This window comes from Capra hircus, chromosome 17 (genome assembly GCF_001704415.2).
Source record: "Capra hircus breed San Clemente chromosome 17, ASM170441v1, whole genome shotgun sequence".
Classification (NCBI taxonomy): domain Eukaryota; kingdom Metazoa; phylum Chordata; class Mammalia; order Artiodactyla; family Bovidae; genus Capra; species Capra hircus.
Genome location: NC_030824.1, coordinates 63,229,737 through 63,254,191, shown reverse-complemented (window position 1 = coordinate 63,254,191; position 24,455 = coordinate 63,229,737). Strand labels below are relative to the sequence as shown.

General features: G+C 43.0%; 1 protein-coding gene across 1 annotated transcript in view; it reads right to left on the bottom strand.

Moving 5' to 3' along the window:
• DCLK2 (doublecortin like kinase 2) overlaps positions 1-24,455 on the bottom strand; it is a 190,598-nt gene that overhangs the window by 52,013 nt on the left and 114,130 nt on the right. Inside the window, exons 3-6 of the mRNA XM_018061207.1 lie at positions 15,748-15,850; positions 10,121-10,222; positions 8,890-8,940; positions 4,935-5,029 (exon numbers count right to left, since the gene is read on the bottom strand). Coding sequence (XP_017916696.1) covers positions 4,935-5,029; positions 8,890-8,940; positions 10,121-10,222; positions 15,748-15,850 — 351 coding nt within the window. The remainder of the gene's footprint in view (positions 1-4,934; positions 5,030-8,889; positions 8,941-10,120; positions 10,223-15,747; positions 15,851-24,455) is intronic.

The window sequence follows — 24,455 nt, the reverse complement described above, 5'->3', positions numbered from 1 at the left end:
CTCAGCTCCACTGCTGGCTTCCAAAGGAAACCAGTAACCCTAACCTACTGCAGACTCTATCATTCCACTAAGCCTTAGGAGGTCAGGCAGAACTGCTGGTCACACGGCGTAACCATTTCACCTGAAAAGAATCATCATTGCGTACGATGAACAATCTCTTCCAAAGCCTCCCAGGAAGGCCTGTCAACAGGCATTCTCCTCTACCTTCCCCCTCCCTCCACCCAGCTTCTCCCCAGCCCAGGATCCCTCTTCTCAACCCTCCCCTCTCCCTGTTCCTTCCCCAGTCTCACAGTCCAGTTTTACTCAGAGCATCTAAACCCAGGCACTCCCCCTCCTAAAAGACCCGTGCAGCACACCTTTCCAAGGGGCGCCTGTGCTGAGGTCATGGAAGCAGACCCATGGGGGGTGGGGAAGGTCAAAGGTTAGACATGAAGCGCTTGAGAGGGTCAGAGATCCCAACTGGCCACTGGGACTTGAGCAACTCACCTCGTATCTCTGTCAGATTCTCCATCTATAAGATGAAGATGAACTAAAATATCCGGGGTCACTTCCGGTTTCCACGCTCTATGATTTTAGGTAACTCTCCAGCAAAGCCAGCGAGTTATAACCGAGGAACAAGTAAGTCTCAGTCGTCCTAACGTCGTTCACTTTTAGGTTTAAAGAACCTTAATGACTTGGTTGCCACCCTATTTCTCAACAGCCCCACCTTGCCAAAAACACAATTTGAGGAAAGCTTTGCTTCCTCTCCTGCCTTTGGTCCAGCCCCTTAGAGAGCCTGACCTTCTGTGAACACGTCTGAATGGAGCGGAGCTGTCTTCCTCACAAGAGTATTACCCGGAAAGCAATGAGGGCATTGTGCAGGGGATGGGGAGCTGTTTCTGAATCCCCACGTTTTTCGAGGAGCAAATAAAAACACCGCTGCCTCCCTGGAGTCTGAGATTAAACAACACAACCTCAGCATTTTTCCTTTTCAATTATTTTAGTGTCTCCACCCAAATGCCAGAATGGTTCCCAGAATCTGCCACAAGGTGGGGGGTGGCGGGTTGTGACGGAATAGCAAATGCTGCTCACCTCTGCCAAAGCCCCTGTTAAGTAAAGCCAAGATGGGGGAGGGGCGGGGAGGAGGCCCTGTGCCCAAAGCTGTGTCCTGGGAGGACGGCGGGAGCTGTCCTGGCCCACGCTGCCTGCGTTTGCAGTGCTCTGGAAAAAGGCTACCCACAAAGCCATAAAAGCATCCAAGTAGGGTAAATAGGAGTAAAGAGCTGCTGCCCATGAAGAACGGCCCTCCACTGCCAGACATCCCCTCTTAATGGATCTTAATGAGCTATTTTAAATGAAGGGGAAGGAAAAGGCCTAGCACTAACACCTGATAATTATCTGTAATTCTCCATGTGTAATGTCACTTAATAGAGGAAAATAATGCAAACGTGGACAGATGCTGGCTAGAGCCTTACAGTGACATCAAAATGAAGCTATCTTGCAGAGCAAGGAGCACGCCTAAGCTGCAGTGTTTCAAAGGCAAGTTTTCATCCAAGGACAATACACACCACGACTGTGGGGAATCTGCAATGAAATGAATGCCCACAAAGTATGACCCCCGGGAACAGGCAGGGGCTACAGATATTTAGCTTTATGTCCGAACAGCTGATGGGTGTAGCACAGACTTGTTTAGCTTCAAATATTTAATGTAAGATTCAGTGAGTCTATATCAGCTTGAGTAAGAGGAAGAAGAATGGATTCCCCAGCATCCTAGACAGGTTTTTGGACAACTTACAAGAACTACAATCTTAGCACTGTAGGACTCATCTAAAGTCAAATGTTCTTATTTTACAGATGATCAAAAGAAATCCAGAGGCGGTCTCAGCTGTCAGCCAAGCCTCAGGTGTGCTGGAGGAGAAAGGAAGGGGTGGGAGGTCATGAAAGGACTGTTACCCTTTATCTTACTGGTGATTTCAATGTCAGTCTTGACCAGGAATCAGCATTTCCTGTAACTTTCTTCATCTCTTTTTGCATCAATGAATAATCCGTGAGCACTTACCGTGAATTCTAAGGTTACTCTAGATACTAAGATGTATCTATTGTAGTTGAGAATGATTTTATCTAATGTCTCTGCAAGCGTATTAAAGCGTGTTAGCATGTCTTAAAAATCCCACTGGAGGACCTGCCTGGTGGCCCAGTGGTTGAGAATCCACCTTGTAATGCAGGGCACATGGGTTTGATCCCCTGCCGCAGGGCAGCTAAGCCCGCCTGTACAACACAATTAGACAGCCTGTGTGCCAGAGAGGTTTCCCAGGTGGCACTAGTGATGAAGAACTTGCCTGCCTATGCAGGAGACACAAGAGATTCGAGTCTGATCCCTGAACAGGGAGATCCCCTGGAGGAAGTCATGGCAACCCACTCCACTGTTCTTGCCTGGAAAACTCCAGGGACAGAGGAGTCTAGTGGGTAACAGTCCATAGGGTTGCAAAGAGTCAGACACGACTGAAGTGGCTTAGCAGGCACACACGTGCCACAGTGAAGCTCCTAAGTGCTGCAACTAAAACCTGATACAGTCAAAAATAAATACTTTAAATATTATTATACTATTACTGTACTATTAAAAAAGAAACCCAACTCTTCACTTCAGATTTCCACATCTGTGAGTGATCTCCTCCAAGTATGTGCACATGTGTAAAAGAATGAGTCTGCATCGGAGCATAGCAGCACCAACTGACCTGGTGGCATCCACAGGAAAGAACAATTGTGGGCTAAGAGCTGAAGACAGATGAGGAAGAAAGACAAGAGTCCACATCACCAATGGATAACAAAAAAGGGGGAAAACAACCAAGACCCAGGAGAGCATGGTCTAAGGTACCCTTCTGGGATGGCCGCAGACAACCAGAGGCCAAGGACCACAGCAGTCCTGCCTCCAGCAACAGCCAGGAGAGAAATGCAAGTGAGCCCTGCAGGTGGGCCACTGGAAAGCTTCGTTTGGGTTTGCATGGGTTGACAATCACCAGCACTAGGAATCGCTTGCTTTGGCTTTAATAAAGCATAAAACAATCGAAACTGGAAACAAGGTAAATCGACTTGATTTTTATTTCAGTTTTCTTGAAAGTTACCTGGATTAAAACACACAGCACCTCCAGTCTATTCTGGGGAAAAGAAGCTGGGAAAGAAAAGCTGAAAATAATTACATTAGTGATTTTTAATTGATACAGCTTTTCTTTTGGAGTTGACATTTAAGAATTCCATTGAAATCGTATTAAGCACTGACCTAAGCCAATTTAGCACTTCAGAAAATGGCCAGTTCTTTTGATGAAGATCAGGAACTTCCAGCACTTAGAGGTTACCTAGAGCTCTGTGCTCCAAATCCCAAACTGACTATTGATCTCTCCAAATTCTACCAACATACATAAGCAAGCAGGCACAAAACCAGATGATCTGTCCTTTTCCAGTGGAAATTTCTGTTATTGATGTCAGGCACTGAGACAAGAATATAGCAAGTTCACTCTGGAGGTAGACAATGTTCTCAGGACCCGACAAGCACACCGGAGTGTCGGATGGAGAACACAGCCCTGCAGGCAAGGAGAACCCGCAGACCAAATGCCCTGCCAGCCCAGCAGGTTCCCACCCGGAATTCACAAGGCACGTTGGGCCTTTTATCCTTCACTTTACCAGTGAAAATGTTTCTCAACATCCTTAAGGGAAAGAAAATTTCCCACTTGGATGATACCTGAAACATTTGGGTCACCAGCTTTAGAGAATGTATTTGTCACCATGAAGATAAGTCCAATGTCAACTAAACACTCCAAGAGTAAGTCAGAAAGAGAAAGATAAATATCATATACGAATGCATATATAAGGAATCCAGAAAGATGGTACTGATTAATTTATTTGCAGGTCATCCATGGAGAAAAAGACAGAGAACAGATTTAGGAACACAGGGTCGGGGACTGGGGGAAGGAGAGGGTGAGATGTATGGAGAGAGTAACATGAAACTTGTATTACCGTATGTAAAATAGATGGCCAGTGGGAATTTGCTGTATGACTCTGGGAACTCAAACAGGGGCTCTGTAGCAATCTAGAAGGGTGGGATGGGGAGGGAGGTGCGAGGGAGATTCAAAAGGGAGGGGACATATGTATACCTATGGCTAATGCATGTTGATGTATGGCAGAAAACAACAAAATTCTGTAAAGCAATTATCCTTCAATTAAAAAAAAAATGTACCGCTATTTTATCAGGCAAATTTACTCAAAAGTTTAAACTACTGAGAGCTACTAAGTCAAATAAAACTTATTGAAATTCTGCAAATTTGGTTTCACTCATCAGTCTTCTCCACTAGATAAAATGCATACCAAACCAGTTGCTTAATCATGTTAAATTACTGTTCATATTTTCAGGAGATCACAGTCAAAACCTAAGATTTATTTCTAAGTTCTTCACCAAAATGAACATATTTTTCTTGTGTTACTAACTTCTGTATATAAGTATTATACTAGAATTTCACTCTATTTTAGGCTTTTACATAGTCGAATTATGGTAACAATATTAAAATCATAATTTTAAATGAGATTTCCAAAAAGAATCATGGTTTCTAAATGAGATTTCTAAAAAGAATCAATCTCTAAAGCTTTGCCATTGCAAATTATTCTGATTATAATAGGAAAACTACTGTTTATTGATATAAAACCACATCATGTTCAACCCTAACCATAATTTTATATTCCCATTTAAGAGATGGGAACACTTTAGCTCAGAAGAGTTAGGTAAATTGACCCAAATTACGAGATACAGAAAGGATACAGGATCCAAAGTCAAGTCTTCCTGGCTCCAAATCCAAACTTCTTTCCTTTTTGATTTGTTACTGCACCCAAGTCCCAGAACAAACTAACCACTAAATTATGCAACAGAACGGAATCACACGAACACGGCACAATGTCCCATTTCATACCTTTGGTCCTCTGAAACTTCCTGGGCTGGTTGGAGAGGAGCTGGAGGATTTCGTCGATTTAGGAGTGGAGAGCTGGCTGCTGGGAGTTCCATTAACTGACATTGAGACAGCAAAGGAGAGAGAGGTCGTCAGAACCCAGAGCCACCAGGCCGGGCAGAAACACTAAGCACGTGCCCCACACAGCTCCAACGGAGCTCCGACTCACCGAAAGCTCAAAGCAGATGGCAAATCAGCAAAAAGCAAAACAATGTGTCTTACTGCATTGCAGACAAAGTATCAGGCAAATAAGCAGTGAAACTGGATTTTCAATAATAGTTTTCCAGCAGTAACATAAACAAATATGTAAAACGTTATGGAGCTCGAGATGTGAACGGGAACTTGTCCACAAATCCGGCATGCCAGCAAGGGTAGAGAAATGTATGGCCGTCATATTTGTAACTGTTCACTCGGAAGGCTGTCCTACAACCTGTCCACACCGCCTGAATCACTGAGGCATTTCTCTGTCTCTCCCAGATCAACTCCACAATACAATAATTCTAACACATATCCTAAGGGTATTCTTAATGGAAAAAGAAAATTATTGGTCATTTCCCCCTGTAATACCCACTTATTTGTTTAAAGGTCATAAAAGGCACTCTTCCAATTTCCTTTTATCTGGACTAGTTATTTCTGAGTCCTTCCATTTTCTTGTCTTCTTAGCTTAATTTTCCCATTATTTAGCAAATCTTGGTAGGTTTCTCCAACACCCTCCTCTAAATTTCCGCACACTTCCTCAGTTTAGAGACTAGGTGAGGAAAAGCATGGCAATGGCGGCTTCCAGGAGAGGGTAAGCTTGCAGATTTTACACTAACTATACAGTGCTAGTCACACATCCTACTGTGACTCAGGCTTATTCCTAATTATACCACTTCTGTTGTAATTTCACAAAGCTATTAGTTAACATCTGGTACTGCTTTTTTTTTCCCTTTTCTAGGGAGTTATTTTAACCCCTTTTATCATTAATTCTCAAAGCTTTTACACCAAGTAGATGAAAACTGCCATTCGTCTCTATGGAAAGATAAGCAAAGTCCATTTCCTTTTTAAAAAATCTTTTTAATACAAGGGAGCAGACAACTATTATTTTAAATGATGCTATTAAGTATAAAAAGCAAAATGCAAAACTCCTGAAAAGGTGACCTCAAAAAACTGAGCACCAGTCCTTGAAAGGAGGCAGAATTCTGGATCAATAAGCATAATATTTGTGATGAGATGATTCATTCATGTTTGTTTATTGTATGGCTCACTGTAAAAATTCAGCAAAGGTGCAAAAGTCTTACAGTTATTTTTCAATTACCAAACTTCAACTTTTCTAGTTTAAAACCACTCATTCATAAATCATTATCTAGATTTTCTGAACAAACATATGTGGGTATTTATAGCACAAGTACAACACAAATAACTGTACAGTCAATTAGAAACTTCTTAAGAGTATTCAACAGTCCGGCTTATTTTTCAATAAAGTCACACTTCAATTAGTGCTGTTTCTTTTAAAAATTCTCTTTAAAGGGAGCTGGTGGTAGGAATCCACATAGAAAAGAGATATTTATGAGCTATGAGCTAGTGAGCTTGCTAGGAGCTGAAACTGAGTCTGGCTCCATTTCCTCTTCATTCAACACAACTACCTGTTCAGCTCCTCCCCTCCCCAAGTGTTGTTACCTTTCACTGATCTTCAGAAATTACTCTGCAATCAAAGATTTCCCTGGAGCAGTGATGGGAAAGGGACTAAAGAAGAAAAATTAGTTCCTGCAAATGGTAATCCCTGTGGCCAACCAATGTCTCTATAAATACACCTCCTGCCTAAACATAATTTCTTAACAAAACTCACTGGCAGGGATTGAACTGGTGTCTATAAATACATGTTCATATTTACCCTTAAATAACTCCCATCCTGGAGACACTAAGCCATAGACAGCTCTTTAAGTTTCTGATAGTATTTCAAAGGCTCAAAACAAACAAACAAAAAAGCTGTCTAGTGATCTCTTAATGTCATTTTTATTGGCACATTGCTCCATTTCCAGGAAGGTAACTGGAAGCTGGGACAGGGTCACCTTGGGCTCTCTGCCCTGACACTGCTGCCCCAACAGGAAGGTGGACAGCGCCCAGCATCTCTGGGACGCTCCCTCTCCTTCAGTAGACTGGGATTTTCTTTCCCCCAAATAAGGCTTTTATCCACCCTTCCCTCAACTGTAAGGTAAGAAATTGACGTGGGGCTTTCTTGTTCGCTTGCTCTGAACACTTTTTATCCAGGTGGACAAAGAGTCACAAGCTAGAAATCTTAAGTGAGAATTTTAAATGCTCACGTTATGGTGACTATTGTGGCTCAGGTGGTAAGGAATCCACCTGCAACACAGGAGACCCCAGTTCGATTCCTGGGTCAGGAAGATCCCCTGGAGAAGGGACAGGCTACCCACTCCGGTATTCTGGCCTGGAGAATTTCATGGACTGTATAGTCCATGGGGTCGCAAGGAGTGGGACATGACTGAGCCACTTTCCCTTTCTCCACTGTGTTACCCGGGTTAATGTCTACGTACTTATTACATACTATTTAGCTATTTTGATAAATGTGAGTTTTATGGAGGGATTTAGTCAATCAGAAGACTTCAATGATGGGAGCACTTCTGTCTCAATAATGAAAAAGCACAAGATTATGTTTACAAAGTTATTGCTCTGTTTGAAATTCCAGGGAGTCCCATGGAATGTTCTAAATGGTAATGGGTACACTACAGCAAAAGTGCCTGTAAAAGCAAGTTATCCATCTGGGTTCTGCGGCTGTTAATAACACAAAACTATTTTTTATAACTATACAGTATGTATTGAACATGCTTTTGGATTAATCTCTTTTAGAGAAGTCATTTAACCATGGAGATGTGGTTTACATCTCACAACTCTTACTTGTAAGTTTAAGATAAACTTGACTAACCCAAATCCAAATATGGACTCAGTTGAAAATCTGAGGTAGTGAAATGTTAAGATTTTCTTAAATCACTTTATTTAAGCATCTCAAATTCTAGTTAAGAAGATTTATACATTTATTAGACTATTCTGTGAAGCAGTCGGTCCGCAAGACAAGTATGGCTATGAAACGTGTTTTTAATTAATTTCCCTCTTTAGACCTCGGGTAGCCAAAATTAGAGTAATCATAATATGTGATCTTTGAACTCTTTGATCTCCACTCCACTTTGAACTTTGATCTCCACTCTTATTTAGTTATTTTAGTTATATGATAAGCATCTGGAAAGCTATCACTGAAACAAAAGCTAAGAACCCAACAAATGTCTACGTCTACCACATAGTAAACCCAGTGAAGTGTATTCATGCAAATTTCAGGTTACGTTAGCTTTCCCAGCATTTGAAATATTGGATTGGCCCCAAAGTCCATTTGGATTTTTCCACTCGATCTTAAAAAACAAATTTTGCAGCCAACCCAATACTTTACAGAAAGCAAACTATGATCTGAAATAAGCTTAACATCAGAGAGATGCTTCCGGTTAAAAATATTCATATTGCCAATATTTTTAGAGAGAGAATACTGGGCTTATTGACTCCAGAGTGAGGAAGGAGGGAAGGAGTAGAATTGCTTCTATGGCCATTTCCGTATTACCGACAACCCTTAGCCTTTTTCACTAACAGATTATTTTCCGAAATTAACTTGAAGACAGACCCCTTGAAGCACTGCGCCTCCCCCATCACTGTGTACTGAGGCTGCACGCAGACTACACGCGGGGCTCCCTCCTGCAGGCGCCTGGCTCTCTAACAAGCAAGGGAGCCGAAGCAGGACACACTTGCTGCAGCACAGATGTCCACTGGTACGAGCCAGATACAGGCGTGGAAATGGAGCAAAAGGAAACAGAAAAGGCGGCAGAAGACAAAAACAAAACACCCAGCAGAGCGACAAAGCCGTAATTCTCCTGCTCACCTGGGGATCTGGCTGTAGAGTAGGCACTGGAGTAGTGGCCACCCCTCTTTACTGTACATATTCAGTATCGACAAAGGGGGAGAAGTAAGGAGAGCAGTTATTCGGCAGGTCTAAACGTGCACACGACCCAGGATGATTAGGGTTACAAAAAAAATTTTATGGGATGGAATTATCACTACAGTAAATCAGAAATAACCCCAAATGCCTCACAATAGTGAATCAGCTCAGCAACATGATAAGAGAAAATATGGCATTAAGGATGCATGGGGGCTTTGGGAGTGAGGCCATTCAGAGTCTTACTAAGAATCTCTTAATTTCTTCCTTTCTACATTGAGAATAATTATATCTAAATTTAGAGTTACTGAGAAGATTAAATAAATGAAAATATGTATAAAATTCCTAAAAAAATAAATAATAAAATAAACGTGCACACGGAAAGAAGGGAAACTATCCCACCTAAAGAAAGCGGGGTCGGTGCAGAAGATGGAGCAGCAGAAACCCCCGAAACTCAGTATTTTATAGACAGGTTGAGGCTTCAGACAGTTTTTATTCATATTACTTTCACATGTTCTAGATTCCTCACATGTAAAATCATGTTTTTTCACAATCCTTTCCTTAATGGGAAACAATATTAGCATACTATAAGCGAGCCTTATAGCATCAAAATATCAAGATTTGGGGGACATTTTAATTTTTTAAAAATGTCAAAAGCTGTCAAAATTATGACAAATCTATAGGTTTAGGATCTGAAAGAAATGTAGAGGTAAGTCTGACTCTGAAATAAGCAGTATTACTTCCAACAATAATCGTTGCTACGATTAAATTGCTTAACAAAGGAAAAGCCTGTGGAACCTTATCAAGGAAATAGTTTTGCTAGGTGGGTGTATTAGCTTATGCTTTAAACCAATAAGAGAAGAAAATATCCATTAAAAAAATTTTTTTAATGCAGACACAGTGGTCAAAATGTGAAAACACTTCTATGTAAATACCAGGAAAAGAATCTAGATAAGATTGCTCTTGAGAAAATGTGTCAGAACAAAACAAGTATCTTAGGACACTTGTTATATCTTGGAGAAACAGACTCAAAACCTTTGATATAAAAAATCATGCCATCTATATGTTATGTTGGAACCTGGCTGCATACAAGGATGGGCACGACTACCAACCCATTCTAAAGAAAACCGAAGAACGTGCTCCGTCTGTGACTACCCGCTTCCCTCCCTGTAACTACCTGAAGCTGGTGACTTGCTGCGTCGGGAAGGCCCAGGGCTCTTGGATCCAGAATATTTAACAGCTGAGGAGCGAGAATAGGAAGACTTCAAGACACGGCACTCTAGAAAGAAAGGAAAGCGCTTTAAAGAGATCTAGTTTTAATTCTAGAAAGACCACAGTCCAGTAGTTTAGTGCCTAGAACCATTACCTGATCATTTTATTACTGTTAAATGACTTTTATATACAAAGCATCCATCCCAAAAGCACACCTGAGATTTTCGTAAATTAGGCTTCAGACCTTGTCATTCACCTCATTGTTCCAGAAGGAGTCCTTAATACAGAAATCCATATATAGTAAGTGCTCAGTCAAGAAAATTTGATTCACACACACAACCTAATCTCCACATGTACAACTTATTATTATTGATCAACAGCATTGATAGGCAAAGGCTATAATAGAGTTCTCTCCAACTCAGCTAATCTTAATTTGAAAGGCTATAGGATTCTAATTTATGAACCCCTTACTTATTTTCCATCTGCCCAAAGTACAAAGCATCAAAAATGAGGGAACCAGCTTTAAACAATAGCTTTGTTCTTTCCATAAATTGCCAAATAAATCAGCATGTGAAAGTGAAAGTGGCTCAGTAATCTCTGACTCTGCGACCCCATGGACTATACAGTCCACGGAATTCTCCAGGGCAGAATACTGCAGTAGGTAGCCTTTCCCTTCTGTAGGGGATCTTACCAACCCAGGGACTGAACTCAGGTCTCCCTGCTGCGTGGCAGGCAGACTCTTTACCAGCTGAGCTACCAGGGAAGCACAAATCGGCGCGTAGAGTACCAGAACTAATTACACGGCTAAAATAATCACTTCCAATTCAGACAATTAAGAATGTGGGTTTTAGAGTCCTGCAGCTTTGGGATGAATCATGGGTGTGACTTTGCTGACTGGTGCACTTAGCTTAGGTCTAAGTCTCAGTTTTCTCTCCCTATGAAATTGGGATGAGACTAAATCTGCTTAACAGGCTTGTTATAAGGATTAAATTATATAACGTATTGTCAAATTCACATTAAAATACTTCAATTTATGCAGAAAGATTAAAATATGGGTTGGTTTTAATCTATACCCCCAGGGACAATAAATTAACAAGTGAAGTACATTAATTAGCAAAATACACACCAGGGGAGGCTAGTTAGCATCTGAAAGACTCTAATCAAAACCTTACTCAAAGGGGGCTGTAGCAACAGCAGTTTAGTTCATGAGCATTATAGATGTTAGAAAGTATTCCAGTGTTGAAAGGAGTGGTGTGTGGATTAGTTAGAACCTTCCTAAAGGCACTGCCACTCTTTCATGAACAGGATGTATAACCCTAGAGAGCTACTAACCAGAACCACCCCAAGGCTTAGGAATCTGAGCAAGCCCTGCACCCAGCTCACTAACACAGGATTTTGCCCTAAGACTAGGTTAGCTAACTTTTATGAACTTTGAATGATTTTTTTAATGCAAGATGTTGTCAGAAGTATAAAAGGACAGAGCTGGGACTCATCGAGATTACAAGTCACACAGATTTTGTTTGTTTTTTAATCTTTGCCTCCTAAACCCAAACAGGACCCTGTAGAAGCTCCTGGGCATGGAAGCCTTTCCCTGTTTGCCCCCCGCAACGCCCCCCCGCCCCCCCCCCTCACCGCCCCCCCCCCCCCGCTCCGCCCCTTGCTTGTAGGGAACAGACTCCAGCCTCCATGACCTTCCCTGAGCTCCAAAGGGCAGGTTCCAACAGTTGCTAGTCAGGGAAGGAAGGCAATGAAGAGGCAAGGGGGGCAGGGCCCTGGTTCTGCCTCAAGGGACACACAGAACAGTGTCTCTGAGCTCTTTACAGAACAAACCCCCAGTAAACAGAAGATATCAGCAATCCTCATTCCAGAGAAGACCACCTTTAGGAACCAGAAAAACTCATCAGAAGACCACCTGAGAACAGGTCAAAGGCGTGCAGGCTCTGCACACACCTCACCCTTGAACAACTGCTGTTAAACCCCTCACCAAATCCTCCAGGGTTGGGACACGCAGTTTTGAGAGGCAGGAGCCCACTGTGTCCCCTTTCGCCTGGCAAAGCAATTAAACTATTCTTTTCTACTTCGCCCGAAACTATGTATGTCTCTGAGATTTGACTCAGCACCAGTGCACAGAGGCTGAGTTTTTGACATCACTCCTAATAAAGGCACCTGTGGCAGAATTAGGTCTGAGGCTTGTTTTCATAGTAAAATTTTATGACCTGTTAGGTAGGTAGAATAGGGAAAAGGAGTCCAAAATGGCGGTGGCTAAAAGACAAGGAAGGGAAAATTCTGTGAAAATAGGACAAAAGAAGGTCCGAGGACCAGAGTGAAGACTCCAGGTAGAACCAACAGCACTCCTGGCCAAGCCCAGTCTGCACAGGGCAGGGGCGGGGCGGGGGGGGGGGTGGCATGTAAGAGGAGGGGCCGAAGCGCCTGCGCGCTCTCTCCCGCGTGCACGCGCCCTTTCTCTCTCCCCCTCTCTCTCCTCCACTCTCTTCTCTTCTCTTCTTTCTCTCTCTCCCCCCTCTCTCCTCCACTCTCTTCTCTCTCTCTCTCTCTCCTCCACTCTCTTCTCTTCTCTTCTTTCTCTCTCTCTCCCCCCCTCCTCCACTCTCTTCTCTCTCTCTCTCCCTCTCTCTCTCCTCCACTCTCTTCTCTTCTCTTCTTTCTCTCTCTCCCCCCTCTCTCCTCCACTCTCTTCTCTCTCTCTCTCTCTCCCTCCTCCACTCTCTTCTCTTCTCTTCTTTCTCTCTCTCTCCCCCCCTCCTCCACTCTCTCCCTCTCTCTCTCCTCCACTCTCTTCTCTTCTCTTCTTTCTCTCTCTCCCCTCTCCCTCCTCCACTCTCTTCTCTCTCTCTCCATCTCTCTCCTCCACTCTCTTCTCTTCTTTCTCTCTCTCCCCTCCTCTCTCCTCCACTCTCTTCTTTCTCTCTCCCTCTCTCTCTCCTCCACTCTCTTCTCTTCTTTCTCTCTCCCTCTCTCTCTCTCCTCCACTCTCTTCTCTTCTCTCTCTCTCCCCCCCTCCACTCTCTTCTCTTTCTCTCTCTCCCTCTCTCTCTCTCCTCCACTCTCTTCTCTTCTTTCTCTCTCCCTCTCTCTCTCTCCTCCACTCTCTTCTCTTCTCTCTCTCTCCCCCCCTCCACTCTTCTCTTCTCTCTCTCTCCCCCCTCCACTCTCTTCTCTTTCTCTCTCTCCCTCTCTCTCTCTCCTCCACTCTCTTCTCTTCTTTCTCTCTCCCTCTCTCTCTCTCCTCCACTCTCTTCTCTTCTCTCTCTCTCCCCCCCCTCCACTCTCTTCTCTTCTCTCTCTCCCCCCCTCCACTCTCTTCTCTTTCTCTCTCTCTCCCTCTCTCTCTCTCTCCTCCACTCTCTTCTCTTCTTTCTCTCTCCCTCTCTCTCTCTCCTCCACTCTCTTCTCTTCTCTCTCTCTCTCTCCCCCCCCCTCCTCCACTCTCTTCTCTTTCTCTCTCTCCCCCTCTCTCTCTCCTCCACTCTCTTCTCTTCTTTCTCTCTCCCTCTCTCTCTCTCCTCCACTCTCTTCTCTTCTCTCTCTCTCTCCCCCCCTCCTCCACTCTCTTCTCTTTCTCTCTCTCCCCCTCTCTCTCTCCTCCACTCTCTTCTCTTCTTTCTCTCTCTCTCCCTCTCTCTCTCCCCTCCACTCTCTTCCCTTCCAGTCTTTGGGTTGGCATGCCCTCACGCTTCGAGGATGGATTCTCCTGCTATCTCCTAAATAAAATAGAGCTGTAACACTGATTTGCCTACGAGCTATAACACGGTTTGTCCAAGACCCGAGAGCTGTGACACGCCGAGGGCTTTAATGTCCGTGGCTCCAAATCTTTGTTGTGACGAGACAAAGAGCCGAGGAATATTCACTCGCATGACAGACTTAATGGTGATGATATAATAATAACATCAACAACAACAGTAACAGCATATACTATGTAATGGGCACCCTTCCAACTGTTTTACACATATTAATTCATTTAACCCTCACAAAATCTTATGAAAAAGCCCCTATTATTATCCCCAGTTTGCAGAAGGTTAAGTAATTAGATATCAAGAGGGAAGAAATCAGTAACTTTCTCCTATCTCTAATTATAGGAGTTCATTGGTAGCCAAAACAACAAAAACCTATGAATGATTCAAATATTGCAGGTAAATTAACAACATACTAACATAAAAGCACTGAGGACAATGCCTAGTATATAAAGTGCTCAATAAACGTTTAATCGCTGTGTTGCCACCCAAATTAACTTTACAACCTGAAATAGGCCAAGTTTCAATGTCTCAACTTTCAAAATGATAAACATTGACAAAGAAACATTATGAAACGAAATTAAGCTACAGTCAAAAACGATGTAAAATAGAGATGATATGTGAATTTACATTTTTCAGTAAACCCACAAGAATAGGTGAGAGTATTAACATAGATAATATCGCTAATTCTTTAAGGTCTTTCTGGTGGCATTACTCATCTAAAGCAGGGCTAGATATAAGATGCTACAGAAACCCTCAAGAAATTTGGCACCTGTGGGGAAAAAAAACAAGTGGAAAACCAAGAAGAGTAGATAAATGAGCCCCAAGCACTCAGTAGATAAGTCACCCCTAGAAAACTGATATAGTATAACAGGAAAGAATTAGGAAGTCTGACACTGTAGCATGTACCATCTTGAATTTTTAAAAGTTTATGGGTCACCATATTTATTTGGTGATATGTTTCTCTAATTCTGGACTGTCGAGTCACTGCAACTGGAAGGGGTTTATCACTAGTCTAATTTTTGAAAAGCCAGCTCTCCTCATTGATGAAATTAAAGCGTGGGATTGAAACCTCTAACATCTCTCTTCTCTGCGAAATGTTTTGTCTATATGATTCTATCTCATTTAAAGATGAAGTTGACTTCACTATCAGCTAATAATCACTAATACTCTAATCAGTTTAAACTTCAGATAACAGAGTACAGCAATATTCCCATAATCAATAACATCTGAAATCACTGAGGTTATTGCTAAACAGTCAAAAACTCCATTTTTTGGCTAAAATTAAGAGAAAGGGATTTTCTTATCAATGAAAATAGCTTTATTTTTTCTGCATATATAACAATTCATGTTATTTTTTAAAAAGATGGAAACAGAGCAAAGAAATCTGAGATAATCATTACTAACATATTATTATTCTTTTACACATCTCTTTATGGACATGAGAAATGTATAATTAACTATTTTCAGGTTCAGCACTATCCATATTTTAAGGAGGCCTAGCCAAGGCATCATTCTGGAAGAAGGGAGGAATCAATTTTGAAAGTGTAACAATGCGGTAAAAAAGAGGAGAAACCAACTTGCAAAAAAAACCCAAAAATATTTAACTACTTGGAATTAGGGTTTTTTGGTTTTTGCAACTAGATAACTGCCTCATTGTATTTTCTACTTTTGTTAATTCAAAGAAACTAACTCTACTAAGAGAGAGAGTAGATGATGATCTAATTAAATTAACTCTTCATTACTTCTTTCTTTGACAACCAGACCACTTAACATGCACCAAATGCCAAACCTAAACCTCCACTTCAGGGTTACAAAGATGATCACTGAATCGCCTTACCACTGTGATCCAGGACAAAGTCATCTTGGGCATAACGGAATTTCTCAGGTCCACATGCAATAAAAACATCATCGTCACCAAAAAAGTCTTGCAGACAAGTAACCTACAAAAAAAAAAAAAAAATCATGTCCAAGAAGTAAATTAGAAACATTAAAAGTGCAATAAAAGTCAACAAAATTTATATTTTCAAGCCTCACCTATAATAGTGAGTTGGAATGAAAAACTATTTCCAAGTATTTTACTCTTCACAAAGCACTTTCACACACTGTCTCCTGACCTCAGAACAACAAAATGAGGGGCTCATAGCTGGCACCAATATTCCTGTTTCACAGGCGAAGTGAAAGGCATCCACAGGAGGCTCAGTGATGTGTTCCAGGTTTCCCTGAACAGGGGGCAACGCTGGGGCAGGTGGAGCTCTCTGTTCGCAGTCTGCTCGTCTACACTTCCTCTCTCCCAGCAGCTCCACATCCCAGCCACGTCATCTCAGGCGTGGCCCCTCTGTATCTCTGGCACAGTGTGCCTTAGGTTGTCATGAGGATTGATGCACGAAAACCTCTCGGAACGAGTGCCAGGCATGTAAGTACAATGTGTTAAGACTCATCTCTGCCACCATCACTGGAATCAGAGGAAGACTTGTCATAAAGCTAATGAGGGCCCTTCCAAGGCCCTGTACTTAAACAGTCTTAACTTCGCATTCTTTTTTTCAACCCTCCCCCACACAGTATAAGTTTCAGATTCCATAGAACTTGACCCACCCCAGGAAGCACATTTATCCATTCATCCAAGTGGTGACAAGAAGAACCATCTTCTAGGATTCGGGATGCAGACAGGCTCCATTCTCACCTGTTTTCTAACGGGATGTATACGATTTCTTTTTCAAAAAAGTACTCCTCTCCGAATAATAATATGAAGTTTTTAACAAGTAATAAAGTTTAATAAAGTTTCCAGTACTTGGAAAAGTTGTGTTATCTCAAGAATTCCTTGTCTTTCTGATCACTACTTAGCTTTTTATTTGAAAAAACATATTTCTCATTGCAGAGCTAAAAGAAAATGCTCTAGAGAGCAGACAGTGAACTAGACACAGCGAATGGAACAGACGAGGACTCTGCTCCAGCCACTCCAATTCTCATCGAGCAAGATGTGTCTTCTGCACCTCACTGAAACCCGCCCAGGCAGCAGCGCTTTAGCCAGTTTGGTCAGAAACTCCCACAGACAAGGCAGCTTCAATGACGGAACCTTACTCTCACAGCTCTGGAGGCTGGAAGGCTGAGAGCAGGGGGGTGGGGCTCTGGTGAGGACCCTCTTACCGGGTCCCTCACATGGCGGGGTACAGGGAAGACACAGGAGGGAGCAGCTGTCTCCTGCCTCTTCTCATAAGGGTACGAATCCTTCCACGGGGCTCTTCCCTAACGACTTCACCCAACCCCACTGATTTCCCAAAGGGCCCCACCTCCTAACACCATCACATTGAAGCCAAGAAGAATCCCGTGGGGGTCCGGGACACAGAAGACTTTCTGTCTCCCATTTTCCTGTTTGTAGGGAACAGAATGCAGCCTCCAGGACCTCCCCCTGAGTTTCAAAGGGCAGATTCCAACAGTTGCCAATCAGGGAAGGAGCAACTAAAAACCTACCTGAGGCCAAGTGAAAGCGAGCAGAGGGGCTCATTAGGGCCCTTGTTCAGTCGCTCAGTCGTGGCTGACGCTTTGCAACCCCACGGACTGCAGCACGCCATGCTTCCCTGTCCTTCACTATCTCCCAGAGCTTGCTCAAACTCATGTCCGTCGGGTCAGTGATGCCATCCAACCATCTCATCCTCTGTCATCCCCTTCTCCATCTGCCATCAATCTTCCTCAGCATCAGGGTCTTTTCAAATAAGTCAGTTCTTCACATCAGGTGGCCAAAGTATTGGAGCTTTGGCTTCAGCATCAGTCCTTCCAAAAAAATTCAGGGTTGATTTCCTTTAGGACTGACTGGTTTGCTATCCCTGCTGTGCAAGGGACTCTCAAGAGGCTTCTCCAGCACCACAGTTTGAAAGCATCAATTCTTCAGTGCTTAGCCTTCTTTACAATCCAACTCTCACACCCATACATGTCTACTGGAAACATCACAGCTTTGACTACCTGGACCTTTGTCAGCAAAGTGATATCTCTACTTCTTAATACAATAAAGGATACTTCTTATCTAAAATAAAGGAAAGAAATAGAAATAGCCAACAAATAGAGGAAAACAATAGAATGAGAAAGACCAGAGATCTCTTCAAGAAAATTAGCGATACCAAGAGAAACTTTCATGCAAAGATGGGCACAATAAAGGACAGAAACAGTATGGATCTAACAGAAGCAGAAGATACTAAAAAGAGGTGGCAAGAATACACAGAAGAACTGTACAAAAAAGGTCTTAATGACCCAGATAACCACGATGGTGTGATCACTCACCTACAGCCAACACATCCTGAAGTGCAAAGTAAGTGGGCCTTATGAAGCATCACTATGAACAAAGCTAGTGGAGGTGATGGAAGTTCAGCTGAGCTATTTCAAATCCTGAAAAGTGATGCTGCTTGAGAATACTCAAACCAGCACACAGTTGCACTCATCTCACACGCTAGCAAAGTAATGCTCAAAATTCTCCAAGCCAGGCTTCAACAGTATGTGAATCAAAAACTTTCAGATGTTCAAGCTGGATTTAGAAAAGGCAGAGGAAGCAGAGATCAAATTGCCAACATCCACTAGATCATAGAAAAAGCAAGAGAAATTCCAGAAAAACACCTGCTTTATTGACTATGCCAAAGCCTTTGACTGTGTGGATCGTAACAAACTGTGGAAAATTCTGAAAGAGATGGGAATACCAGACCACCTTACCTGTCTCCTGAGAAATCTGTATGCAGGTCAAGAAGCAACAGTTAGAACTGGACATGGAACAACAGACTGGTTCCAAATTGGGAAAGGAGACCAACAAGGCTATATATTGTCACCCTGCTTATTTAACTTATATGCAGAGTACATCATGAGAAATGCTAGGCTGGAGGAAGCACAAGCTGGAATCAAAACTGCCATGAGAAATGTCAACAGCCTCAGATATGCAATGATACCACTCTAATGGCAGAAAACGAAGAGGAACTAAAGACCCTCTCGAAGAAAGTAAAAGAGGAGAGTGAAAAAGTTGGCTTAAAACCCAACATTGAGAAAACTAAGGTCATGGCATCCGGTCCCATCACTTTATGGCAAATAGATGGAGGAAAAGTGGAAACAGTGACAAACTTTATTTTCTTGGGCTCCAAAATCACTGCAGATGGTGACTGGAGCCATGAAATTAAAAGACACTTGCTCCTTGGAAGAAAAGCTATGACCAACTAGACAACATGTTAAAAAGCAGAGACATTACTTTGCCAACAAAGGTCCATCTAACCAAAGCTAAGGTTTTTCCAGTGATCATGTATGGATGTGAGAGTTGGACCATAAAGAAGGTTGAGTGCTGAAGAACTGATGCTTTCAAACTGTGGTGCTGGAGAAGACTCGAGAGCCCTTTGGACAGCAGGGAGATCCAACCAGTCCATCCTAAAGGAAATCAGACCTGGAATATTCATTGGAAGGACTGATGCTGAAGCTGAAGCTCCAATATTTTGGCCACCTGATGTGAAGAACTGACTCCTTAGGAAAGACCCTGATGCTGGGAAAGATTTTAGGTAGGAGGGGAAGGGGGAAACAGAGGATGAGATGGTTGGATGAGTCTGAACAAGCTCCAGGAGTTGGTGATAGACAGGGAAGCATGGCATGCTGCAGTCCATGGGTTTGGAAAGATTTGGACAGGACTGAACGACTGACCTGAACTGAGGACCTGCATATACCTGAATCAGCCACCCCACCCTTGCTATAAAACTCCCCATCAAATCATTCTGGGTGAGGATTCATAGTTTTTCAGGGCAGGAGCCTGCTGTGGTCCCCTTTGCCTGGCAAGGCAATAAAGCTATTCTTTTCTACTTTACCTAAAACTCTGTCTCTGAGATTCAATTTGGCACTGGTGCACAGAGGCTCAGCTTTTGGCATCAACTTCACCAAGCTTTCAGCATCAACAGTGGGGATTAGGGTTCCGATATATGAATCTTGGGGAGACACCAACATGCCATTCATAATAGAAGAATAACATTCTTCACCTTTTCGGGAAAGCCTGCTTCTCTTCCCCTCAGCTGGTGATCACACGCATCCTTTGTCCATGGTAGAATCCTGGGACTCATCCTTTCCTCCCTTCATCATCAACCCCTCAGATCATTTTTCCTTCCTACCCCTTGGTTCAGCTCTCACTGTTTCTTGCCTGGACACGTGCCGTTGTCAAGCAACAGGTTTTCTAACTGCAGTCTTCTCTGCTCCCCTAGCTCCAGTCATCACTGTTCTCACAGATGTGGGAATAAATGGTATATGCAGTCTGTTACTGTATGATGGGTTAGTCACTAAGTCGTGCCCAACTCTTGCAACCCCACAGACTGTAGCCTGCCAGACTCCTCTGTCCATGGGATTCTCCAGGCAAGAATACCAGAGTGCGCTGCCATTTCCTTCTCCAGGGTATCTTCCCAACCCAGGAATCAAACCCAGGTCTCCTGCCTTGCAGGCAGATTCTTTACCAACTGAGCTATGGTATAGGGGTGCCCATGAGACAGGAAAGGGGCGAGGCACAACCTTTAAAAGAACGACATAGCCTAAGGACACAACATCGACTGAGTAGAATCAAATAGATCCAAGAAGTGCATGAGTCAGCTTCCACTAGACCTGAAGCCTCATTATACACTCATTATAACACGTCAGCAAGGTAAACGGCACACCCACAAGGCGCCATGACAGTTCCAAGGCTGACCATAAGGGTGGGCGGTGGCCCAATTCCTAGAAAACCCCACCTCTTCCCCTAAAAGAGCTTGAACACTCCTCCTGCTCATTAGCCTACGAAACTACCTACGCCTATAAAAACTGACAGCCCCATACCCTGGGGACTGTCTTGCCTTATGAGATGACCCATACTCTGTGGAGTATGCTTCGGTCCTGAATAAACCTTCTCTCACTTTGCTATGGCTTGCTATCGAATTCTTTCCTTTGCGAAGCCAGGAACCACCACTTGGCGACCACCCCGGGGACTCAGACGTGACCTGGGATGTGACGATTCTCTAGCGACCCACTCTCTTTCCTGCAAAACCCACACTGCTTACAGGGCTCACTGACCTCCTTCCCTGACAAGACGATGATCCTGCACAGGGCACACAAGACGGGCCCCGCCTGGGCCTTCTACCCTTGACTCTGCACACTCGCTTCTTACCCACACCGAGATGACTTCAGGGTCACTACTCATTTAGTCCAGTGATTCTTTCTTGTTAAACAGCTTTATTGAAGCATAATTCACAAACCATACAATTCACTCATTTAAAGCATTCGATCCAATGATTTTTACGGTACTCAGAGTTCTGCAACCATCAGTCACCATAACGCAAGAACACTGTCATGACTAAAAAGAAACCTCCCCCAGGGCCCATTAGCATCGACTCCCCAGGTCTGCATCTCCTCACTCCCAAGAACCTATAGTCTGCTTTCGGTCTGTATGGATTTGCCTATTCTGGACACTTTACCTAAATCAAGTCACACAATATGTAGCATTTTGCAAGACTCTTCTGCCACTGAGCACGTTTTCAAGGCTCATCATGCGGTAGCAGGTATTATTACTTCATCCCTTTCTAGAGGTGAGCATTCTTGGTCGCATGGACACTCCACATTTTGTTTATCCACTCACCAGTTAGTGGACATGTGGGTAATTTCTACTTCAGTGCTGGCTCTTATCAGTATATTTTCCCCCATGTTGTTTCTCTGCCTTAAGCGACCTTTCTGACCACCTTTTGGTGCCGTGACCTCCAGGGAGGCAGTGATATTGCCCATTCATTGTTCCCTAGGGTCTAGGAGAGTCCTGGCCTCGGCGGATGCTTCACACATGTCTGTTAAATGAACTGTGTGGCCTGTTCCTATTGGCACTGAGTTCGCAGGCACAGAATAACTCCTCTGGGCTGAGTGGCGTCACAGACGCCCTCTCCACTGCTACCTCCACCACCATCACTTATGTTTAGGGCTTGCAGAGCTTCGGCATTGCTTAACCTCTCAGAATTGTCTCTGTGTACTGTATATGTGTTATCTCATTAACCCCTACAATAACCATTACGTTGATACCATCATCACTCCTCATTTACAAATGACAAAAAAAAAAAAAAAAAAAAAGCATTCTACAGTGAGCAACTTGCTCACACACAGGTAATGAACAGAAGCACAGGGATTCGACACAGGTCCTCCAGTCTACATCTCTGTTTTAAACTTGACTCTATGGTGCAGCCCCTCACCTGGAATCCCAGAGTTCGTGTATATACTTTTATAGTTCTTATCACATTCTACCTTGCTTTACAGTTATTTATGTCTCCTAAAGGAAATCATCATGGGGTTGCAAAGAGTCGGACATGACTGAGCGACTGAAATGAACTGAAAGGAAATCATTGACTATGCCAAAGCCTTTAACTATGTGGATCACAATAAACTGGAAAATTCTGAAAGAGATGGGAATACCAGACCACCTGACCTGCCTCTTGAGAAACCTGTATGCAGGTCAGGAAGCAACAGTTAGAACTGGACATGGAACAACAGACTGGTTCCAAATAGGAAAAGGAGGACATCAAGGCTGTATATTGTCACCCTGCTTATTTAACTTATATGCAGAATACATCATGAGAAATGCTGGGCTGGAAGAAGAACAAGCTGGAATCAAGATTGCCGGGAGAAATATCAATAACCTCAGATATGCAGATGACACCACCCTTATGGCAGAAAGTGAAGAGGAACTAAAAAGCCTCTTGATGAAAGTGAAAGAGGAGAGTGAAAAAAGTTGGCTTAAAGCTCAACATTCAGAAAACGAAGATCATGGCATCCGGTCCCATCACTTCATGGGAAACAGATGGGGAAACAGTGGAAACAGTGTCAGACTTTATTTTTTTGGGCTCCAAAATCACTGCAGATGGTGATTGCAGCCATGAAATTAAAAGACGCTTACTCCTTGGAAGAAAAGTTATGACCAACCTAGATAGTATATTCAAAAGCAGAGATATTACTTTGCCAACAAAGGTCCGTCTAGTCAAGGCTATAGTTTTCCCAGTGGTCATGTATGGATGTGAGAGTTGGACTGTGAAAAAACCTGAGCACGGAAGAATTGATACTTTTGAAGTGTGGTGTTGGAGAAGACTCTTGAGAGTCACTTGGACTGCAAGGAGATCCAACCAGTCAATCCTAAAGGAAATCAGTCCTGGGTGTTCACTGGAAGGACTGATGCTGAAACTGAAACTCCAGTACTTTGGCCACCTCATGTGAAGAGTTGACTCATTGGAAAAGACCCTGATGCTGGGAGGGATTGGGGGCAGGAGGAGAAGGGGACGACAGAGGATGAGATGGCTGGATGGCATCACTGACTCGATGTACGTGAGTTTGGGTGAACTCCAAGAGTTGGTGATGGACAGGGAGGCCTGGCGTGCTGTGATTCATGGGGTGGCAAAGAGTTGGACACTTTTGAACGACTGAACTGAAAGGAAATCAGCCTTGAATATTCACTGGAAGGACTGATGCTGAGGCGCCAATACTTTGGGCACCTGATGCAAAGAGCCGATTCATTAGAAAAGACCCTGAGGCTGGAAAGACTGAAGGCGAAAAAAAGAAGGGGGCAGCAGAGGATGAGATGGTTAGGTAGCATTGCTGACTCCATGGACATGAATTTGAGCAAACTCTGGGATACAGTGGACAGAGCACCCGGCGTGCTGCAGTCCTCGGGGTTCCCAAGAGTCAGCTGAGACTTAGCGAGTGAACAGCAGCAATGTCTCTCACATCTCCCTCTATTTTGTTTTTCACACACATATAATTAACAAATTGTTCTTAAATGGAACTGAATTGAGTTTTACTTTCTTGGCCAAATAAATACCTACCAAAGTTTAATCCTTTTTTTTTTTTAAAGAACATTTCACTAGTTTTTGAATAAATTTACAAAATATGACAAGTGAATTTTCTAAAATATACATGTGTGAATATCTGTTTGAAAAGCAAATTAATTTTACAAGGAAACATTTCATCTGATACTAAATTAGTTGGCTTTGAGTAGAATAAATGCTAAATAATTAAGTTGTCTATTATGCGGAATAATGGTATTTAAAAAGTCTAGGGAATAAAATACATAAAAAAGTAGTTTATTCCCCCTCCCTGAGTAGTCCTATTTAATTCTTACTAATCAACTGTTTAATGATTTCACCTGTCAATATTTGGATTTCCAAACATGGTTTGCATAAGATGTTTGCACTCTTTTAATTCAGGTTCCAGCCGTTAAATACACATTTGGTTAAACAGTTAAGCAAAACGAATAAATTAGCAATTAGGTTCAGATTTACCTAAAATAAGTGACCACTACTCTCAAAAAATGATAGGTGTCATATAAATGATAAAACCGAGATGAACCGGCATGTATTTTGACTAATTCTATTTTATTAAGGTATACTCAGGATGCTGACATATCTCATAAAACGTTAAGCAGCTCCCGTTTCCATTCATTCAACGAATCTGTACTGAGAACTTCCGAGCCAGGCAGCACACTAGGAGCTACAGAAACATCGGGGAGGGGGTGCCTCGCCCTCAGGAAGCAGTGTGAGCTGACTCGTGATA